The sequence below is a fragment of the Haemaphysalis longicornis genome, unplaced genomic scaffold (genome assembly GCF_048455015.1).
Source record: "Haemaphysalis longicornis isolate Haplotype H1 unplaced genomic scaffold, Haemaphysalis longicornis Haplotype H1 scaffold_5, whole genome shotgun sequence".
Taxonomy (NCBI): domain Eukaryota; kingdom Metazoa; phylum Arthropoda; class Arachnida; order Ixodida; family Ixodidae; genus Haemaphysalis; species Haemaphysalis longicornis.
The window spans coordinates 69303268-69322300 of NW_027526385.1; the positions used below are offsets into that span (position 1 = coordinate 69303268).

Here is a 19033-nt window from a genome sequence, read left to right on the forward strand (position 1 = left end):
TTTTTTAGAGGCGAAGCCCCTCAGGGGCTGGGGCTGTTGGTGTCTCCTGTTGTTGTAATTGTCGTCTCATGTAGTCACGCGACTAAAACACTGGGAAACTCGTTTATGCCTCGCGTTAAAACGTAATGTGTACTAAAAAAACACCGGGACACTCGTTCTTGTCTCACACTGGAGCGCTTCGTGCTTCAAAGGCAAGAGACTTTTACAGCAAAGCTGCATATCTCTACCCCCCAATGGTTTCAACTCCGTTGGCAAAAGTGCCAACGTGCCAAGCATACGTTTATACTCTGCACGTTTTGCCCCTCCCCAGGTTTCACGTTAGTGGAGATGGCCCGGGATTTTTCCTTGAGGCGTGCACTCCCAACACCTACTTGTGGGTTCCTTGCCTCCTCATCACTTCCCCTCATATTTCTTGGTCTAGAATTTTCCCCCTCTCCACTCCGCCGAATTTCCCGTTAAAGATCCGCACAGACAGAAGAAAGCCTAAACAGCTCCACTGTTAATATTGAACGGTTCTAACTAGCGGCTTTGAGCACCTGAGGTTTGTGCAAGATAGCTGCAGAGTGGTCGATAATGATGGTGATAGTGGTGATGATAGAGAAGATTAAGGTTTTTAGTACCTTTTGAACACACATACAATACAATTCACTTTTATTTAGTATTCGAGCAGGTCAGAGTTGCACCAGGTGTCATATAGGGGTTTGAACACAATTTTGTGCTAAAATAAAGCACTCTTAAACATGTATTTGCGTAGTTCAGTGTTGGTTGCAGTATAACTGAGCAGCCATCATCATCATCATCATCTAGTGCAGATGTGGTTGCGCTCGTTGGCGTTAGTTTGCCTCGTCGTCATGACTACCGTCGGTGTCGCTGCGCTATAACCCCATGAAAGCGCAACACATGATGTCTGCACCAGTCGCAGTGTTGAAGCTGTAAAAGCGGTATGCAGCAGATTTTGAAAGAAAAGCTACATACCTGTTTCCATAGGGACTGTGATACTGAGCTAAAGTTTGGAGTGCACAAATACAGAGGTGCAGTTAGAGTGCGATTAAACAAGAAAAAGTTTGCAAGAACCGAAGTTTTGAGTCTTTTCTGAAATCAAATTAGCACCGCCGGGCATTAAGTAGTGTGCTGAGGCAAGTGAGATTCTCCAGGTGGACGAGCAAGCGTGGTATTTTGTTTGTCATGTGCTGTGCAGTGTGTTGCTCTATGTCAATGTACATCGGTTATTAGGTGCATTGTGTGTGTAACGAAACCTTTTTTAAATGCGACTGGGTTCAATCCGGGGAAAAGCGAAAACATTTGTGTGTTTGAGATTTCGGCACACGTTAAGATCCCCAGGTGGTCAAAATTAATCCGGAGCCCTCCACTACGGCGCGCCTCGTCGCCTGTGTAGCATCGGCGCATCAAATCCTACAATCAAGAATCGAGGAATTTTTTTGATGCAAAAGCATTTTTGTGTGGTCTCAATGAGAAGACATATCTTTCCGTCTCTAACACTTAATTTGCCACACTTTCGCCAGATATGAAAATGTGATTAATAAAAGGCCTCCTGGCCTTCATATTTTCATACAAGACCTCCTAGTTTGCCCCCACGAAAAAGGTTTTTCCAGCAATGCACTTGTTTGGAGTAGTGAAGCCAACTTTAAAGTGGCCCAGTGTATCCCGCTTCATGCGTTCATGGGGATAGACGGAGTTGCCATTCATGCTTAAAGAAAGTTGAGAGAAGCACAAAAGCTTTCTCACATCAAAACTGCATCAAAAGTGCGTCAAAACATTCACTGAACGTGCGTCCAACCTTCGCTGAAAGTGGGTCCAATCGATCATCAAACCCTCATAGGCTGAAATCGCAAACGAAGAACAAACCCATGCGATGATTTTTCGCGCTCTAACTGAATGCTTCTACAAATGATCTAAATGTATTCCGATACATGGTTTACAAGATAAAGTTTTATGGTTGGTTGTACTCCTTCTTCATGATCTTGTCGAAAACCGTTCCTTTTTTGTGATTTCAAGTAACCGCATTGACACAGTGGAAGCCTGGTTTCACACACACGCCGTGTGTCCAGAGATCTTATCAGAGCTTTTTAGTCAACCAACCGGTCGATGGGGAAATGCATTAGTTTTTTGACAGGATGCCACTGGTCCCACTAAAAAAAGCTTTCGCTTTAAAGGGACAGACAACCGATTTTTGTCGAGTGTGTATTCTCTATCCCAAATGAAAGGGCATCACTTAAAGCACCTTGACGAGAAACGGTTTTGCTGATAACGCCATAGAACTTTTTAAATCGGAATTTTTAGATCTATGAGCCGTATGTGTCCCTCCCAAAAATGATGCTGGCAACCATGACATAGAGTAGCTCGGCAACATACTTTTGTCTGTATGCAAAATGATATTCAAAAACTTGTCCCCAGCTAAAAAGTTTGAATCGCAGGCTTTCCTGTTCCTTTATGTGTTTTTTTAATGCAAGGGTCTATTGTGCACGAATGCACCATCTGTTGTGACAGACGATGGGTAGAATCTGGCTTCACGTTGTGGAGGTGGGAAGTTCGGTTCTCCCTGGGCGCAACATTTTTTTTTTTTTTTAAAGCTGTCGTTGGCGTATTTAGAAACTGAAATCAAATATTTTGGCAGAACAAGCACCCCTCAGTCAGGCAGAATCGTCAAAGCTCCTTCACTGGCTCTCTTTACTGAACGCTGCCGTTGATTCTGAGTATGGAGGCTCAGTTAGCCACACTGATAGCAACCCAGCGGCGGCGGGCAGCGTGCCTTTAAAATTTTCAGAATAATGTTTAGAAACACATATACAATTTAACCTTGTATAAATACTTTTGTTGAAAGGTTTTCACTGCGTAAGTAAACGTTTCAGCAGTTACAGTAGCTGCTAGGTTTGCAGGTCACGTGACAGGGACACATACTGTAGTGCCAAGTTTCGACACTCCGAACCGCCACCCTTCCGATTTCAGGAAGTTTGCTGCCAAATTAAAATTATTTCCGCCAATTTGTATAGAAATTGCTTGTGGTTACCGGGCTGCATAAAACGTTGGCTTTCATATGAGCTAGAGAACATACAGGGTGTCCCAGCTATCATGCACCAAGATTTAAAAAAAGAGAAGTTGCGTAATTCGAAGAAAACCTAGTGCATAATGTTTGCAGTACTGTAAAGAAGCGGAGAGTAATTTTTTCGTTGACGTAATTAATTAGTTGTAATTAATTATCTAACTCGAGAAATACTGTCCTAATCACTAATGTGTCAATGAGGCACTTGTAGGTAACCACGAGGGGCATCTAACTGCGCTATTTTCAGTGACGAACTAATTGCGTACTCATTTGTTTTGACTGATAAAGGAAACCCGCGAAATATGAAAAATACCACGTGACGACGCTTACGCGCGCATTGTAAAGCAGCGTCCCCAAACAAAGCTGATTGAAAGCAACTGCTTCGCGTGTTACCCGCCCGAAGAGACAGCGCATCACCTTCATAATAGCATGCATGGAAGGAGCAGCAGCAGCAAGATTTGCGGGACGCGTGTGCAGATCAGGAACAAACTCGGTCGCGATTTCTTCTTTCTTTCTTTTGTCTATTTCATTCTGGTTAACTCAGAGACAGCCTGTTTGAGGGCGTTGCTTTGCGGTGCGCGCGGAGGCGCCGTCACGTGGTATTTTTCATATTTGGTGGGTTTCCTTTCTCAGTCAGAATAAATGTGTACGTAATTAGTTCATCTCTGAAAATACCACAGTTAGATGCCCCTCGTGGTTACCTTCAAGTGCCTCATTGACACTTTAGTGATTAGGAGAGTATTTCTCGAGTTAGATAATTAATTACAATTACTTAATTAAGTCTCATTAAAGAAAAAAATACTGTCCGCTTCTTCACAGTACTGCAAACATTATGCACCTGGTTTCTTTCGGGTTACGCCTTTACTCTTTTTTTAAATCTTGGTGCATGATAGCTGGGACACCCTGTATATGGGACAAAAATCGGTTGTCTGTCCCTTTAACAAAAGCCTCTAAGGCCTTCCTACTCTGATATCAGACTGCTTTATTTCCCCTGAAAAGGTATCTTTTCAGCAATGCATCTATGTATACTAGTGAAGCCAACTTTAAAGAAGCTCAGTGGACGGGATCGTTTCTTACGCATTCATGCGGCTACATTTGGGAGCTCGCGTAAATTTTTGTTCCTTGCTTCAGTGTGTAGAAGTTTTGTGTTACATCATCAACTCTTCTACGGTATTTGTTGTGAAATTTGCTGTGGTAGCAGTTTGTATTGCCAACTTTGACGTGAGCCATCGCCTTCGAAACTGCAGGTGCTGGTGTCCCAGTGGGTGGTGATGCCCGTGCGGGAAGGGGACCACGTCATGCTGCGAGCGTCGGGTCTCGTAAGGCACGCGCGGCCGCTCCTCGGCCTTCCCGTATGCCAATTCCCCCTTCCTATTTCACTCTACAGGGCAACAAGGAGTGGCTGTACGGCTGCACGGCTGTGCGCAAGGAGCCCTCTGGCAAGCTCGTCTGGTAAGCGGGGAAAAGAAAATAATTATCGTATGTTAACAAATGAGGAGTTTTTTCCGAAATGAGTCAAATCCACCCCAAAAAATCCCGGGCCATCTCCACGAACGTGAAACCTGGGGAGAGGCGAAGCATGCAGTATAAAAGTGTATTCTTGGTGCCTTTGCGTTTTGGCCAACGGAGATGAAACCGTTGGGAGGTAGAGGTATGCAGCTTTGCTGTAGAAGTCTTGTGTCCTTGAAGCACGAAGCTCTCTAGCGTGGGGCGTAAACGAGTGTCCCGGTGTTTTTTTTAGTACGCGTTACGTTTTAGCGCAAGGTATAAACGAATTTCCTGGTGTTTTAGTACTGTGACTACACGAGACGATGATTACGACGTTGACAGGAGACGCCAACAGCCCCAGCCCCTAAGGGGCTTCGGACCTAACGAAATTTTGAGAAAACTGTTAAAACTCTGTTGCGGGACCTAAATGCAATGCTGTCAGTGGTATTATGTGACGTTTTACACATCAGATAGTGGAAGTTTAAAGCCACAAGTAATTAAACAGCAAGCAGCTAAATGCTTGGTTGTTCATTTTTAATTAATTATTTATGAATATATTAATTCATCCTGCCCGACAGTCCCAGCTGTCAGACAGGAACTCACAAGGAGGCTGCTATGTTGGACATGTGATGTCAATCTGAAAGCGCACTTTCATTGAAAAAATAGATTTGACTCATTTTCGATACGAAACACATTCCGCATGCACATTCGCCAGGCATTATCTGACAATTTATTTCAACGTCTTTTCTAGGGGAAAGTTGACGAGTTTTTGTTGTCACTGCAGCTTTATCTGATTTAGTTTCGGTTTCTAAATTTGGCTTATTTCGGGGAAAAAAAAAAAAAAAAAAAAAAACCTCCGATGGCAATGAAATGGTTATACATTTATGCGTACCTATCGACTGCCCTTGTCAAGCATGTATGTTGAGGGGGAACCTGCTCACTTGTAACATTTTCACAAAATTATGTCTTTAACCACCTGAGTCTAGCTGTTTTCAAACCTCGCAGTTGGGTAACTGTGGGGGGATTGCGGTTTATGGATTAGAGCACTGCACGGGCCTGATTTTAAGGCCCGAGCCCGGCCCGAGCCCGCTTCGCGAAGCCCGAGCCCGACCCAGGCCCGTAACACCTAGCCCGAGCCCGGTCCGGGCCTGAGCATTCATAAGTGAGCCTAGCCCAAACCCTGCCCGGGCCCGCCATCTCAAGTACAGGCCCGTTCGGCCCGGTAATTTATTTTTTGGCATAGGGAGGGCTTGCGCGTGTGTGACCAGGCCCGGTCTTTGACGCTGAAGAAAGTTTGTTTATTATATTCCGGGCGATCAGACGGAGGATCTAGTCTGTACATGCACGTCATGAACTGAACGCAAAAAAAAATAAGGGTTTAAAAGTGCACGTAGTTGAGCTTTCACCGTCTGCAGTTCACACCACATCGGCGTAATAATAGCTCGTAATCTTAGGTGAGAGACACCGTCACCTTTGATCACCAAACTCTTGGCAACTTCACGTGGTTGTCTCGGCCACAAGTTGGTATTGCTGAAATTTTTTGATCCGCATTTGAATCCATGAGTATGTGCGTGCATTGAAATACTTCACCTGCAGTGGTTGTTAAACGGTGGTGTTTCTCTGGCACGCGTGTTTGATTCCCGGCCACGGCAGCCGCATTTTGATTGGTGCGACATCTAAAACACACGTGTACATACATAGACATAGGTGCACAGCTCCAGGATATCTGAATTAATTCCTTCCCCTCTTGGGAATTCCTTGTAATCGTATCTTTGGTATGTTATACACCACAATATAAAATCTTGATGCAGTACAAGAAATGTCATTAAAATTGCAGTATAGTGACCATCAGACCTATCAAAACACGTTTTTAAAACAATGCGTACAACTAACAGCAAGAAGCGCGCAACAATAAACCAAGAATATTCATTTTGATGGTCTTTTCTACACCTCACGTCGGACCTATTAACGGCCGTGCCTATGAATTAAAGCCCGAGCCCGGCCCGGGCCCGCGGCATTGAGCCCGGGCTCGGCCCGGGCCCACTGAAAATCGACTTCGGGCGGCCCGGCCCGGCCCGGTCCGCGGGCCGGGTCGGGCCCGGGCTTTCGGGCCAGCCCGGGCCTGTGCAGTGCTCTATTATGGATGGCCAAAGAGAGCTAAGGCGGTTTTTTGCAGTTGGTGTCAGTTCATGCATAATCTGATGTAATTCAAGTAGATAGACTGTATTCCTCATTCACAGCTTGCAAATAAATAGTGAATAACAATAGTAATGATAAATCAACGGGAAATAAATAATTACTAGTAATTTAATTAGTAAATTAGTAATGATTTAATCAAATGATTGATTGTTAGTCAAATAAGTGTGCAACTAAGCACATCAATTGGCTGCCCTCAATAAGCACGGATTTTGACAGCAGGGGTGAGACAGCTGCGCATATTGCGCAGTTTTGATACCAATTTGTTTTCTGCGCCAGGCTGCTCCAAAAGCTTGAAAATTTCGAAAATTGCACCAAACTGCTCCAAAATGGTCTGAGAGCCAAGGATTTCAACCCTCCCGTCAGTTTCAGTGGAGAAAAATGCTTACTGGCGGCATACTTTTCCAGCATCTGCAAGGTGATGCTGTTCGTAACGATTTAATTGAATTCGAAAGTTGCAATGTCGGGTTGCACATGTTATATTCTGTGAGTTTAAAGTTTTCAAATTGAAAACCATTGCAAAGTCTTGTAGAAAAAATACTTTTGGGTACTGAGGCGGCAAACTACTTGTCCAAGGTGATGAAAAAACGGCAATTTTAAGAGCGCCGTATCTCCGGAACGTCATTACTATGCGCCGCCATCTTGGGGTGGTCGAGATTGGAAAACATGGCCGCCGGGCGAGGCAGTTGCTCATGGTACAGGTAGTTCAGGGTCCAGGCAGAGTGCTCTTCAGTGGTTTCTACCATGGTTTTCGTTATGGGGGTGTCTGGGTTCACATTTAGTCGTTTGATTTGTTCCGGGGAGTTGCGCGACTCGAAAGACGGGAGTTCATCAAAAACAACGTGGTGCCCGCGAATTCGCCGTGTCTCGGCCTTGAGTGTAAGGTGCGGTGCGTGCTTGAAGTGAAATTTCGGAATCATTGCGGTGTTCTAAAGCGCCGAGTTATTGCTGCCTTTGACAGCGAGCTTGCGAGCGGTGGGAATGGGATGATCGACACTGCATGTGTGGCGCTGCAGGCTACATCGCCGGAAAATGTTCAAGCAGTGTCCGATAGCGGGATGGGCACGCTAGTAATAATGGTTCATCTATCTGAAGTGAAATTTTAATGCCAAAATGGAGGTGGCTAAACATACCAACGTTACTCAAATTACGATCGTAGTGCACGTGCACCTTGAGTATTGTGAAATGGGAGGGCTGGTGGGGTGCGACGACTGTCACCTCGTTTTGCGGAACTTTTCCCGTGACGAGTCTACACTTGTGCATAAAGCCGAGCCTGGGATTACAAAAAAAATTTCGCATACACATGACAATAAAAGTGCATTACGATTGTTTAGTTTCTCAATTCGATATTTTCAACGGAGCTCCATTTCATCTATGCATAGAGGCTAAGAATTTAAAATTGGTTTGTAAAAAGGTAATGCACATCGTACCTTGTCACAATCAGGTAGAAAAAGCTTTATTGAAAGGCTGTTTTTAGTGTTATTTACGTTCAAAACCGATTAAAAATTGCACCCCCCCCCCCCCCCCCCCCCCCCAAGTTGCCAAACATTTGATTTTTTAGGCTCCAAAGTTGACATAATCAATGTCGTTATTCTGCTCCGAATCAAGGTTCTTCTGCTCCAAAATCAAGATTTTGCTGCTCCAAAAACTGCTCCGAAATCTGATTCAGCTGTCTCACCCCTGTGACAGTCAACATAATAAAATAAATTAGAATGGTTTAATTAATTATTCAATTAACCAAGAAATTATTCTCTCCTTGACTTAAAGGCTTCCTATGCAAAGTGGTTATTACAGCATGCTCGAAGGCACAGAATCGTGGAACAGTTGCCATTAAGCACTGCTGTTGTAAAAATGGCTGCGGCTTACTTCGCTGCGCGTATCTGACAAACTTTGGCAGTTGTGTGTGCACAGTGCAGACTCTCATAGCAAATTAGGATTAAATTAGGATACCAAATTTGGGTTAAAAATCGTGTTGATGGTTTGGTGTAAGCGGGTGGGGCATTAAACGGAGCTTGTGATGGAGCCTGTTAGAAGTGTTGAACACTTAGCTGCTTTAGTTTGCTTGAATGCCAGCGGGGCGAAAAAATAGTCACAAAGAAAGTATCTCACTTGCACTTATACCAGCATGGCTGCTTGACATTGAACAAACCAGTATGTACCGGTACTCATTATGTACCGGTTAATGCCTGTATGCACCAGTACTGCAGTGTACATGTATGTATCAGTAGTGGTACAAAAACTTCTGTCTGCTTTGACAAATGCGTTAGCAATACAGTGAGTACTGGTAAGTAGATTGAGTTGGTGTGTGTGCAGCATATAACGTAAAATTGTAACCAGACAGCATGGGAGCACAGTTGGTATAGCGGGCGGTTTGTCATGACAAACATAGCACAATTCTAAGAGTTTTCTGGAAGTTCCTACTTTGTTTTCTTGTCGCGATTACTGTACCTAAAGCAAAATAAGTTGCAAGCGACATTTTTTTTTTTTCAATCTTTGGTCAGCTCAACCTTGGAGCATTGCAGTGGCTGTTGTTTTGCCTTATTTAAGTCCAATTTGGGTCGCTCAAGTCAAGTACTACTTCTCCTACATGCCTGCCTTCGTGCTTGAGCGTTCATGCATGCTACGCCTCATAGATGAATAGGCTTTTCAGTTCTGTGGTTGTTTTGCTCACATTATTGGTACCCAGAAATAAAGCAGAACATGGCGAGCTAACGGAAGTGCTAAAGTACTCTTACATCAGGGAACAATGCATGTCTTCCATGCTGTTGCGTTGTTCCAGTTTGGGGAAATCGATGCAAAAACGGGGGTGTTTTTCAGCACGTCTGGTGTGAGCCTGTCCCGGCAAGGGGAGACGCTGCCTTACCGGGGAGCCTACGGGGTCGAGCGGCGCGGCTACCATGCTTCGGGGGCCGACCTCAGGGCCTCCGGTGTGAAGGCTTTGTTGGTGCACGTGCGGCCGACCACATCCAAGGCAAGCCCCATCACAAGACCCTCTACTGGCCTGACTTGTGGAAGGGTAGAAACGCTTAAAGAGGCCGTGCAGACAAAACACGTGCAGTTCATTCCCAAGATTGCCTCGTTTGAATCGTACTGACACCACTTTCAGCGGACACTTAGCTCAAATCAGTTATATAATTACGAAATAGCCATGCGATCCACCAGCCAGCTCTGCGATTGGCTGAGGCCGGCAAAAGCAAAACGCAAATTAGGCACGGCTTATAAGCTTGCCGAACGAGCTACTTGCACTTATATGTAATGCATATTCATTTTACAGCGGCAAGACTGGACTGGTAAACAATGAAAAGGACAAAAATACACGTAAACATAGGAGTACCGATGCGCACTTCTGTTGGTACTTGGCGCACTATGCTTGTTTTAACTGCACTGCGGTCTGCCGCTTTGGAGTTGTCTTACACGACACTGGCCGACTGGCGTAAGTGACATTGTCTTATGGGACCTCGTTTGTCGAGCACACCCCATGCTTCGCGAAACGATTACTTTCTACCGTAACAAAAACAAGCCAGGTGTACAAATACAGTCAAAAACAAAGCAACGGCAGACAACGGTCTGCAGCTCCATATGGTAGTGCCATCTGGGAGGACTGTCGGTAAGCAAGGCTGCAGAGCTGAATGGTGCAGTGGAAGTTCGTTTGAATACGCGCACTCGTGACTTCATGGCAGACGTCACGAAAACCCACGATTTGGTGGGAAAATGAAAATTTAAACCTAAACTGAATAATTTCTGAGTGAATAAAGCATCGTTTGCTGCCGGACCAGCACTGGGGGCACTATAAAACACGAAATCTTTCGAATAAGACAAGCTTGTATTTTGTTTGCGTGGTACCTTCTAGCATTTCAAGTAAAAATCCTGCAAACAACATCAAACTGCATTAAAAGCCAGCGGGATGTCACTTCTGTAAGCGATAAGATGGCGGCCGTGTACGCTGCTTGGCTTTGCCACTTTTTGAAAGCTTTACGAATCTGCAAACTAACTTTTACCTAGCGGTGAAATAAGCAGTTAGCATCGGAGCTAATTTACGCAGGCCACAAATAAGAGTTCCAAGACAAGTTCACTTCCCCATTAAAGGGGCCGTGAAGACCAAATGCAGCAAACGTTGATTAAAACGAACTCGAATGGGGCTGTGAAAATTTGTTAATCTTATCGGAAATTCGTCTTAAGTGGACGTTTTTTGCATTGTGCACGTTTCAAGAGCGCAAAAGTGGTTTTCGTCTTAACCATGAAGTTCAACTTAACCAGTTTTAACGAGAGTCTGCTGTACAGGTTTAGTTCATTGTGAACACTGCTCTGTCCCGATAACAATGATACCAATCTTATAGCAAACTTAAAACAAATGATATAGGTATTAAGGGGGGACGTGGCAAATAAAACGACTTTTTTTATTTATGGTCCAAATTGAATCAGATTAGGAGCATTTATGTAGCTAACCATTCTAACAACAATACTGAAATCAGATTGAAGATACCTTCTATACTTTTTAAGTTAGAAGTCTAATTACCTGAAGCTTGCAATCAGCATAATTAACTAAATAGGCAAGAAGTCAACTAAATTTTTATGTCAGTGTGATCAGAAATGTCTATTCTGTGCAAGGGAGCTATTAGATTACTGCATTATATCCTTTATGCATAAAAAGAACAAGAAAAGTTTCACCTTCCTTTCGAAATAAGAAATAGCCTCATGCCAAAAAGAAAGTGAATATTCTGTCTCTCTTTCTGGATACCTAAAGGGAATAAAGCAATAATCAAATAGCTTCCTTGCACAGAATGGCCCTTCCTGGTGATGCTGACATAAAAATCTTGTTGAGTTCTTGCCTAATTAGTTAATCTTGCAACAGCTCTGTGAAGGTAATTAGTCTGGTAACTCAGAAAGTATAGATGATATTTTTAAACTGATTTAAGTTTTGTTATTAGGTTAGTTAACTACATAAAATCTTCTAATCTGGCTAAATTTGGTCCATAATTAACAAAAATAGTTTTACTTTCCACGTCCCCCCTTAAACAAAACATGTGAAGTAGTGAAAACTCCCAGCCACTCGAATTTTAGCGATTTCTCTATGGCATCACAAAATCTTGTTCGTGCAATTGGCGGCAACTGACCGAAGCCGTTACCGAGAAACATGACTGTTTGATTGTAGTGGGGCCTTTGGTCCTGTTTGATCGTATCGCTTGAATGTGGATGTACAGTTAACGCACTGATAACTACCGTATTTTTGTGCGTATAACCTGCACCAAAAATGTGAAAATTTCAGTGGAAAAGTAGGGGCGCGGATGATACGCAGGGTTTTTCCTTTAGTGCAGCTTCACGACAAGGCTTGTTGTGCCGTGAAGCTCCTATACAGTAACGCTGACTAAGCCTTCTGTGGCAACGATTGCGCGAAACATAGAAGGACAACGAAGAAAAAACAAAGACGAGCGCGCTCTAACAACTGAATTTTACACTTTTTTTGTCTACACTTTATGTGATGTGTTGCTTGAGCAATAGCTTTGGTGCAGCCTTTCCTGTATCAAATGCGTGAACAATACGCAAGGATTTTTTTTTGTCTTTTCCTGCGGGCTGGCAGTGGGGGTGTGGATTATATGCAGGGGCGGGTTATATGCGCAAAAATACGGCATGTATTTTTAATGGTGACTTCTTGTGTCACTCCTGCCCATATTATTCACTGTAGCGGGAAATTTGAAAGTTTTCAAGTATTTCTTGCACCCTATTCGGTTTAAAGGGACAGACAAGCGATTTTTTTCTCTGGTATATTTTCTATATCTCAAATGAAAGGGCATCACTTAAAACATTTTAATTCGAAAGTTTTTTGCCTATAGCATCCTAGAACTTTTGAAATCGCAACTTTTATATCTACCGCCCATACGTCTCCCGCCAAAAGGAATGCTGGCAACCATGACTGTGATCCGTGCGGCAACATACTTTTAACTGCATGCGAGATTAAAAGAGGTGTTTAAAAACTTTTCCTATTCTTTCATGTTGTTTTAAATCACGCTTCAAAATCGACAGAATTGTCTGGACATGTACGGTAGTGTCCTGTTTAGACATGACATGGCGCCACCTTTCGGACATCACAAAGTTTGGTGCCAAAATAAAATTATTTCCACCTTTTAATTTGGAAATTCCTGTCGGTGAACACAGTGTATAAAACGCTGGATTTCGTATGAGCTAGTGGACATGCGCTGCGCAAAAAACGGTTGTCTGTCCTTTTAAAAAACGTCTGTGATGGCGGGAATGGAGCTGAGCGAGTTATTAGAGGCTGGTTCTTTCAAATTGAATGACGCTGTATTTTGTCTTTGCGGCCACTTGAACACACCCCCTTGTTCCGTGCGCCTACAGGTGACGGTGGTTGGCGAGCGGCTCCGCGCGACGGAGCGCTGGCGTGAGGTGCTCATGCCCCCGTGGTGGGGATCTGCGTCAAGTCTACTCACGGTGCCACTCACGGAGAGCGCCGCTTTCTACAACCTCAGCCTACGGGGCCTCTGGCATCCCCGGCAGGCATACCGGCTAACTCTCCGAGTCCGCATTTGCCGCTCGGGGGCGCTAGGTGCGTAACTATTGATGTCACTTCAAAAGTTTACATACTTCATTTGCTACTACTCAATTGCCCACACACTTTTATTGTTTGGAAGGAAGCCCCTTAGGGGCTGGGGCTGTTGGCGTCTCCTGTCATCGTTGTCGTCGTCATCGTCGTTCGTCTCATGTAGTCACGGTACTAAAACACCGGGAAACTCGCTTACGCCTTGCGCTAGAACGTAGCGCGTACTTAAAAACACCGGGCCACTAGTTTACGCCTCGCGCTAGAGAGCTTCGTGCTTCAAAGACAAGAGACTTTTACAGCAAAGCTGTATACCTCTACCCCCAACAGTTTCATCTCCATTGGCAAAAATGCCAAGCCGATAAGAATACACTGATACAATGCATGCTTCCCCCCTCCCTGGGTTTCACGTTAGTTTAGATTGCCCGGAATTTTTTGAAGCACCTGACATTTTTTTTTTAAGACAAAAGCTTTCTTAGTGGGAACAATGGCGTCCTGTCAGAAATCTAATGCCTTTTCCCATAGACCAGTTGGTCGACTGAGAAGCTCTGATAAGATCTCTAAACACATGGCGCATACTTGAAACAAGTCTTCTATTGTGTCAAAGCAGTTAGTAGAAAATTGTGAAAAAGGAACAGTTCTAGATAAGACAGTACACAAGCATCGATGAATGAAGGAGGAGTGCAACAGTATACCTTCATCTCGTAAACCATGTGTCGGCGTACATTTAGATCATTTGTAGACGCGTTTACTTAGTGCACGAAGAGGCGTTGCATGGGTTCATTCTTTGGTCTTGATTTGGGTCTTTGAAAGTTTAAAGATGGAGTTTTGCTTTCCGGTGCACTTTTAGCTAGGGTTTTGACGCACTTTTGATGTTAGAAAGCTTTTTGTGCTTCTCTCAGCGTTCTTTCGGAAAGGACGGTAAATTTTTTTCGTGAGTGTTGCGAATAATACTGGTACTATGTATAAATCTTTATTGGGCAAGGGTGGCCAGAGGTCTAAGAAAGGAGCGGGTTGCTTTGGCGGGGATGTGTGGGTCTTCTAAGCTCTGCACTCTTTGAGCTATGCCCGATTCTTTCCAACACTCTCACACAGAAAGTAACTCCTCCTTGACATAACTGAGATCGCTGGGCATTGTCCACTCTTAGCAAGATGGCATAAAATTCCCGTTTGTCATTGAGTAAGTCGCATTAGAATCGAAAGAAGCAAGGTAAACACTCTGGCCTGTGGATAAAAATAACACGGATTTGAATTTCTTTTGCTAGCATTCGTTAATTCAACCCTCCAGATATCTCAGCCAAATAAAATGGAACCCCGATAATACAACTTTCAAGGGACTGCGCAAAAGCGCCGTATGACCGGCGTGTGAGCAAATGCCGGCCTAGTAGACAGTCTCACTGGACGAGTTGGCGATGAATTTATTTTAACTACAGTCTACGCTCGTTACAGCGGATCCGGCAACAACGGACTTTCGGTTACAACAGACCATTTCTGTTGGTTCGTCTGGTACCCATGCATTTTAAATGGAGTCCACTCCGCTCACAATGGACCCGGCTAGGGCAGACTATCGGCTACAACAGACTAAATTTTAGGCGAAAATTGTTTCGACTGAACGTTTATAGCGGACTTCCGCAGGGCCGGCGCCCGGTGTGCTTTTTCGTTTATTTTGGCAAGAAAACTATTATGTCTGGCAGCATTGCTGGCAGCCGGGTCGTTGGCGCAGCCAATCCAAGCCAGTGGCTTTTTTTTTGTGTGACCAGCGGCATGAGCGGCAGGGTAGCTGATTTCACTGTCGGATAAATTAAGCGTAATTAACGCTGTTGAACACGAGGAAAAACAGGCTGACATCACCAGAAGTACAGGCCTGTCTAAGCACAGTGTCCGCTGTACCGTCAAGAACAAGGCCGCTGCCGATAAACGCGACTCCGGTGAGATTGAAATCAGGGCAATCGAATACTCGAAGTGGTGCACTCGGAGGCGAGTCTGCCCTCGTCAGTTTTTTTATGTAATAAAAAACTCGGGTTCAGTGAAGTTCGGCTTTTATTATTCCCACGCATGCATCGTTCCCGTTCCGTTCGGTGAAAAAGGTAAGAAATGCCTCAAGTAGGGGTTGTTCCCCATCCATTGTGTGCAATCTGCCGGTACCCGTGCGCAGTCCAACTGGTCTAACTTTCGATTTTACAGCTGACCGTTGTCAGATTATTTCATTACATCTGTTTCAATGACCAGAATAAAATCGCTAAAAATGTGGAATCTGCCTTGAGGGAACGTCAGGCAGCGATCCGATTTGTTTGACGAACGGTTTCGGGAAAACCTGCCTCGTCGTGAGGGGATTTAAAAGAGCCTAGCTAATGCTGATAGGCACGACTGATGTTTTATAGCTGGTTTATAATTGCGCCTAGTTATCTTCTTGCGTTATTTGCTCAGCTCATCTTGCGTCTTTACACGCTTGACCACATGCGCTAGGCCTTTTCGAAGTGCCGGTGCTAAGTTTTGGAAACGGTGTTTACGCGATTCTTTGCCCTCGCGCGAACACTGTGCAGAGGTGCTGCTGGCGTGTAGAAAGAACAAAGTGTAAGTACTATGCATGCAATACCGGTCAAAGTACCCACTGTAGGGCTCATAGCACCCCCACCCCCCCCCCCGTTGGATACTGCATACTTCGGCTACAGCGGACGTTTTTTTCCGGATTCAGAGGGTCCGTTGTAACGGGCGTAGACTGTACTATATTTAGCGTGTTTTCGCATGATTTGTGAACATTTAGCTAAAATCTCAAGTTCATATAAAAAAAAAAGAAATGCCTATTCCGTGCCTCCCTACCCTCCAAAGCGTCTGAGCCAGCCCTGCGCCTCGCACGCGCGAGATAAGGATGATGTGGTTGAGCAAATTGACAGGGGAAAAGTTGAGAGTGTGGAACTGCCAAGGCCAAGTGAAACGAAGGATAGCACTAGGTGGTGGTGGAAAAAAAAAAAAAAAAAGGCGGCAAAGGAAGGAGCGGAGCAACAATGCGGCTTTGAGAGACTTTGAAAAGCAGAGAGCGTCGTGAAAAGAAGGAACTTGATTGTGCGAGCGAGGAAAGCGGGTGTTCGGTCATCGCTGTGGGGCATTCGTGGGCTTGAAGGGAGCTTGATATTCACGGTCCGCCAGCCACCTGGACCTTGACTTCTCACAGTTGGCATGTTGGCGTTCTGCTGCCGTATGGAGCCGCCGAAGATTAACTCCCGCTCGCAAGTACCCGCCTGCTTGCTTGCATCTCTTCAAGTGGTCTGGCCTGTTTTCGGACCTTTGCACATTGAGCAGTGTCGAACGGGGGTTATGAATAAAGAAGTCAGGATGAGGTGGCGAAGCGGTGTAAAAGATGGGGAAAACGCCGGTTTAACCTTGCCCGGGTCCGTCGTATGAAGCGGACCGCGTGCACCCGAGCGTCATATCATCGGGGTTTCTAATGCATTGTTTCTATGGGGAGTTTGCCAGGACCGCGATGATCCGTCGTAAGAAGCGGGTCGTCATAGGTCCGGAGGATGTATCAGTGGGGTTCCACTGTATCACATTTAGTTGTTTGCATGCGTGTTCATTTGTGGTGACAGTGTTCTGCTTTTCGCCCCAGATGAGTACCTAACTGAAATCTGTTTGTGCCCGTCTGTCTTCTCTTAGGTGATGGCTTCGTTCGGTTCGTTGTTCCCTGGGCGAAAGAGGACACCTTCTTCCACATCGAGTATCCCCTGTGCGTACGAGACGCGGTTATCCTGTTTCCTCGTGTTTAACACTTGTTAATTTCTTGAGTCTGGTGTACAGCCTGCCAAATTTTTAATAATATAACGGGAGCGATGACTGACCCGCATGTCAGTGTCTTATCACGGTGTTCAGCAGCGAAATAAACGAGAGTACGCGCACGTGAATAGGGATATCTGCTATATGAGTGTTGTCTGCTACTCTGTTTTGTTCAGAGTGGTACACCCCCTGCCACTGCACCTGAATGACTTTGTGCCCCACGCTGCTTAGCTACCTTTGGCAGTAGCGAAACGGCCTTGCAAGATAAGAAAAACCGGGGGTGTGTTCCAGAGAAGAAGAGCGGAGCAGACGACGCTCTCACAACAGATAGTTCTATGCGTGTGCACGTACCCTCGCTTATTTTGCCGGTGAACACCGTGATAAGGCGCTGACGTGCCGATCGGTCGTCGCTCCGGCTATATTATTAAAAATTTGGGAGGCTGTATAATTCTGCGGCAGTTTGTTAATGTGTTGTATTTACCAAAGGGTTGAACGAACTGTGGAAACTGTTACCCAAAAGCTCCCCACTGTGTGGTTATTTACCCTGTCTGAACATAGAAAAGGTTTTCGCTCTGTCTGACGGCAGTCACTTTTCAAAGTAAATAGCTCTGAGCCAATATTGTTTTGTAATTTAGACACTATTGTGGTGTACATCTGGTCTGTGCTGCAGGGCTAGAATGTGGGAAGTCTTGTCAAATTGTAATGCTCTAATAGTGATTTTTGGTGTGCAGTGCTGCTGATTTATTCGAGGAAATGAAATTAGCATGGAACAAAAATTGTTTTAGTATGCGTGCTCTTTTGAAGGGTATTGTGGTGGCTCTGTTCTAACCGCAATATTGTTTCCGATGACTTTGTGGTAACTGGTCTTTTTCTTCTGAATTTAAGGGGGGACGTCGCTCTTAAAACTATTTCTTTTAATTTTTAAGTAAACTGTGTGAATCTTGTCAGTCTTGCTGCTTTTCCCCCCACTGATTTCAAATGTGGCAATATTTTTTGAGTTAGTCAATTAGTTACCAAGATAATTAGAGATAATTACCCATATTTGTAGGAGCAATAGACGAAACACTGTTGGTCATGAAACTGTAATCTTCTCATTTTCCAACACTATGAACCCTGGTGAGTGCAATAAGAGAATCAGTTTTTTTTTTTTTTTTTTGACGCATCGCTTGGAACTAATTTTACAGCTCATGAAACTTCAGTGTTTGAAATGAGCACTCAAAAAGGTTCCTTGCCACTTGTGCCATTAAGGTTTAATAAGCTGTAAAATTAGTTCCAAGCGATGCATCAAAAAACTGATTGTCATATTGCACTCACCAGGGTTCATAGTATTAGAAAATGTAAAGATTACAGTTTTATGACCAACACAGTTTGGTCTATTGTTCTTCCAAAAATGGTTAATTACCTCTAATTATCTCTGGAAGTAATTGACCAACTGAAAAAAATAATGGCATATTTGAAATCAAAGGGGGAAAAAAAGAAGACTGACAGATTTCACAAAGTTAACTTGAAAATATAAAAGAAGTTGCTTTAAGACTTTTAAGACCCTGAATTTTTTTCTGGTCCCTGTGGCTCTGGTTCTGTGGCGTTAACTTTTCGGCTGTATAGTTTCTGAGTTCTGCTGCAGTGGCAATGCATTCCTCGTGGTGAGCACATGCAGTGCGGGCCACACGTGCACCTTAATTTGCTGCCACTGTTGAAATGCTCAAGCGAAACAGGAAATTGACTGACTTTTAAACCTTCGAGGCTTTTTGTTCTGATTTATGAATTTGTGCTAGTGATGAAAGAAAAAAAAAGAAATCGTCGAAACTCTTAAATGGCAATAGTTGGGTAGAACACAATGCAATGTATTAAATAGAGCCCCTTTAAAGTTGGCTTCACTGCTATGTACAAATTTATTTTTTGGAATACATTTTTCTGAAGGCAATATAAGGGGTCTTATATGAAAATATAAAGGCCATAGGGCCTTT

At 44.3% G+C, this 19033-nt stretch overlaps 1 protein-coding gene across 1 annotated transcript in view; it reads left to right on the forward strand.

Annotated features, from left to right (window-relative positions):
- Positions 1-19033, forward strand: part of Pgap1 (GPI inositol-deacylase) — a 59445-nt gene that overhangs the window by 17924 nt on the left and 22488 nt on the right. Inside the window, exons 10-14 of the mRNA XM_077670668.1 lie at positions 4309-4380; positions 4449-4513; positions 9563-9716; positions 13097-13304; positions 16950-17019. Of these exons, the coding sequence (XP_077526794.1) occupies positions 4309-4380; positions 4449-4513; positions 9563-9716; positions 13097-13304; positions 16950-17019 (569 nt within the window). The remainder of the gene's footprint in view (positions 1-4308; positions 4381-4448; positions 4514-9562; positions 9717-13096; positions 13305-16949; positions 17020-19033) is intronic.